Consider the following 3,231-nt stretch of genomic DNA (forward strand, 5'->3'; position numbering starts at 1 on the left):
CCCCCCCCAAAAAAAAACAACAACTGTTAAGCATGCGATAAATACTTCTTTGATTTTTAGATCCGTGTCAATTGCGTGAACCCCACAGTGGTAATGACTGATATGGGACGTGCTAACTGGAGTGATCCCCAGAAGGCCGCGCCAATGCTAAATCGGATTCCCATGAGGCGCTTCGCAGGTCAGTAGTCACTTTTTATGTTGGCCTGACGTCAACCTTAGCCCAAATTTTCAACATTTGCCATAGATTATGTAAGAACCAGAATCCCTATCATGTGTTTATTGCTGTCTGTGTACTGGTGACAACCAGGACAAGAAATGAGAGATGAGGTTGTCACCACAACAGGAGGATACAGAGAGCAATACAAAACAAAATGATGTTCTAACCTCTCTGCACAATCCTAATAGAATGTGCTCTTGTTGCTGTCTGTCTGCACTGGAGAAATATCCCATCATTTCCTGTCCTTGTGACACCCTGTCAATGGGACAGGAAGTAAGGGTACATCTCTCCAGTGGGGACAATAAAAACATTAGAGAGAGTCTTCTCCTTGGCCAATTCAGGGGAAAGTGATTGAGCCTCTTATAAGGTTACCCTTCAACCCGCTTATACTTTCCTTTGCTGTGCTTCCATACTGCAGCCCTGGGGAAATACCTGGTACTTCCAGGTATGGGGGAGCATGTGACCTTCTGCCCTTACTCCCAGAATGCAGTGCTCAGGCATGAGCGGCCCATTGCTAGAACTCATGCAGGAATGCATGTTGTCTTTCCAAGAGAACCTGTCACATTGCAATGGGCTTTATAGTGTATCCAAACCCAAAAACAAAAATGTCATAGATTGCAGTCCTAACATGCGGCCGCGGCATTCATTTTCTGTTTTCAGGGTAAGAACATTTTCTGTCCGTACAGAAAATACCTGATAAATCGAGTGTCCTTCTGACTTCCTGTCTGAAAGCTCAATGTCTTCAGCTTTCCCAGCTATCTTCTGTGAATGACAGAGCATCTCCTGGCGATCGGGAGGTCTTCTGTAGTCCTGTCCTAGGCTGACAAAGCTGCTGCTCCATGAATACAGTATAGTGATTGAGTGTTGTCACCCAAGGACAGGAAGCTGGCAGGATCACCAGGTGAAAATGAATGGAAAACGCCTAAAAAAATAAAACTAGTGCAGCCGCCACATCTGAGGAATGGTAAGCTGCACTATATATGGTATTGTTGGTTTTGGGTTTAGATGCACTTTAAAGAAGAGCCCTGGGCATTGTAAAACGTAACCTTTGCAGTGTGGCTACCCCTGCACTGCAAGGGGTTAAGTGCTTCTTTTGGTCTAGGGTCTAAAATTAAAAAGATAGTCGCCTGATCCTCGGTCCCGCCTGCCTGCAAAACCGGTCCCACTGAGTACCACTAACGTCATCACGTCCAATACAAGTCCATTGACCTGCATTGGATGTGAGGACACTGAGGGACATACCACTGCTAGCGCAGTGGGGCAGAGAGGTGAGGATCACGTGAGGGTATCTTCTGTATTCTGGCCCCTAGAGCAAAACGAGCACCCTTGCGGAGGGGCTACTCCCGTAATATTGTAACACACACAGCATGGAGAATTTAATGCCATTAGAGTGTAAGCTCCTTTGGCCACAAGACTGATGTGGACGAGGGGAAGGGTTATTGCCTTGTATAGGATTCATTTTAAATGTCGCCTCTTCATTTCCAGAGGTGGAAGATGTGGTCAATAGCATCCTGTTCCTGCTCAGCGACAAGAGTGGGATGACCACGGGTGCGTGTCTCCCCGTGGATGGGGGCTACCTCATCAGCTGAGAGGCCCGACGTGTTCCCGAAATGTAGACAGCCCGCAACCTCTCTGCTCTTTAATTGGCCGGAACGCCGTACAGAGTTCTGCAGCTGCCAAGCTTGAACCTTGAGCGTGCTTATTCTTCCATTGGGTCCCTGGAGGTGCGCGGAGCGGCGATTAGATGCGTGACAACAGTGTAGAAAGAAACCATCTGTAGACTTGGTGTCGCTAGCAGCCTCAGAGGTAAATCAATAAACCATTATTCTGAACACGCGCTCCGGCGTCCATTATTGAGCGCGGTCTGCTGGCTCTGAATGCTTAGGAATAACAAAGGTGCATCTGAATGTGGGTTTAAAGAGGACCTGTCACTCCTTGCCAATTAGTTTGCTGCTGGTTATGAAGGGTTTAGTAATAGATCGGGGGTAGGAAAACTCCGGTCCTCCAGCTGTGGTGCTACTACAAATCCCATGAGGCATTGCAAGACCCTGACAGCCACAGGCATGACTCCCAGAGGCTGATGCAATGCATGATGGGGTTGGTAGTTTTACCACAGCTGGGGGGCCGGAGTTTGCCTATGATATAGATCATTGCCATAAAACAGCCTGACTGTAAAGAGGCACATGAATCAGCTGTTGTTGAAGCTTATCCCTTCTTCTCCTGATTCTTCATACTAGGGATGCACCGATAATGATACTAGTATCGAGTATTTGGGCGAGTACCTGTACTAGCCAAAATTCCCCGATGCCTAGCTCAATGCTTCCTGTATCAGGAAGCCGGCTCCATGCTTCCTTGTCACTTGTGATTAGAGAGCATGGAGCCGGCTTCCTGGCCAATCAGGAATCCAGCCAGCGTGTAATTACTCGCTGGCCAACTTCCCGACCAATTAGAAAACCGGGTGCCGTGTAATGACGCCCGGCTTGATGATTGGCCAGAAAGCCGGCTCCATGCTTTCTTGTCACCTAGTGATGAGAAGCATGGGGATGGCTTCCCTGCTAGTCGGGAAGCCGGGTGGCGAGTCATTACACGCTAATCTAAATATAAAATAATTCCAATAAATAAATATAATATATAAGTGATTCAGATAAATAAATTATATTCATATAACATACACATGAATATTCAGTGCCTTCAAAATCTTTTTTTATAAGAAAAAGTCATCAATGGCCCTGGATCATTGATCCCACAGGGTATGTGAAATAATTAGTGACAACCACCATAAATTGTTAGTTGATGTGATGTGTCAAAATCAAAGAAAACTGTTCAAAAAATATTCCAGAAAAGACAAATGTTCAAAAGAAATTCCGTGAACTGTGTTGGGGATAAGGGTTAATACCACCTATATCCCCTCAAAAGGTGCACTCACCGTGAGTAGTGGCTGTGATAAGCAGCCGGAAAACGCTCAAACAGAAGCTCTCAGGGCTGAAGCATCCATCCACCGTCTTGTTGTGCTC

At 46.5% G+C, this 3,231-nt stretch overlaps 1 protein-coding gene across 1 annotated transcript in view; it reads left to right on the forward strand.

Annotated features, from left to right (window-relative positions):
- The window catches only part of DCXR (dicarbonyl and L-xylulose reductase), a 7,732-nt gene extending 5,871 nt beyond the window's left edge, over window positions 1–1,861 (forward strand). Inside the window, exons 7-8 of the mRNA XM_018561785.1 lie at window positions 61–178; window positions 1,703–1,861. Coding sequence (XP_018417287.1) covers window positions 61–178; window positions 1,703–1,806 — 222 coding nt within the window. The 3' untranslated portion in view covers window positions 1,807–1,861. The remainder of the gene's footprint in view (window positions 1–60; window positions 179–1,702) is intronic.
- The last annotated feature ends 1,370 nt before the right edge of the window (window positions 1,862–3,231 follow it).

Source organism: Nanorana parkeri, unplaced genomic scaffold (genome assembly GCF_000935625.1).
Source record: "Nanorana parkeri isolate BGI_ZX_2015 unplaced genomic scaffold, ASM93562v1 scaffold544, whole genome shotgun sequence".
NCBI classification, from domain to species: domain Eukaryota; kingdom Metazoa; phylum Chordata; class Amphibia; order Anura; family Dicroglossidae; genus Nanorana; species Nanorana parkeri.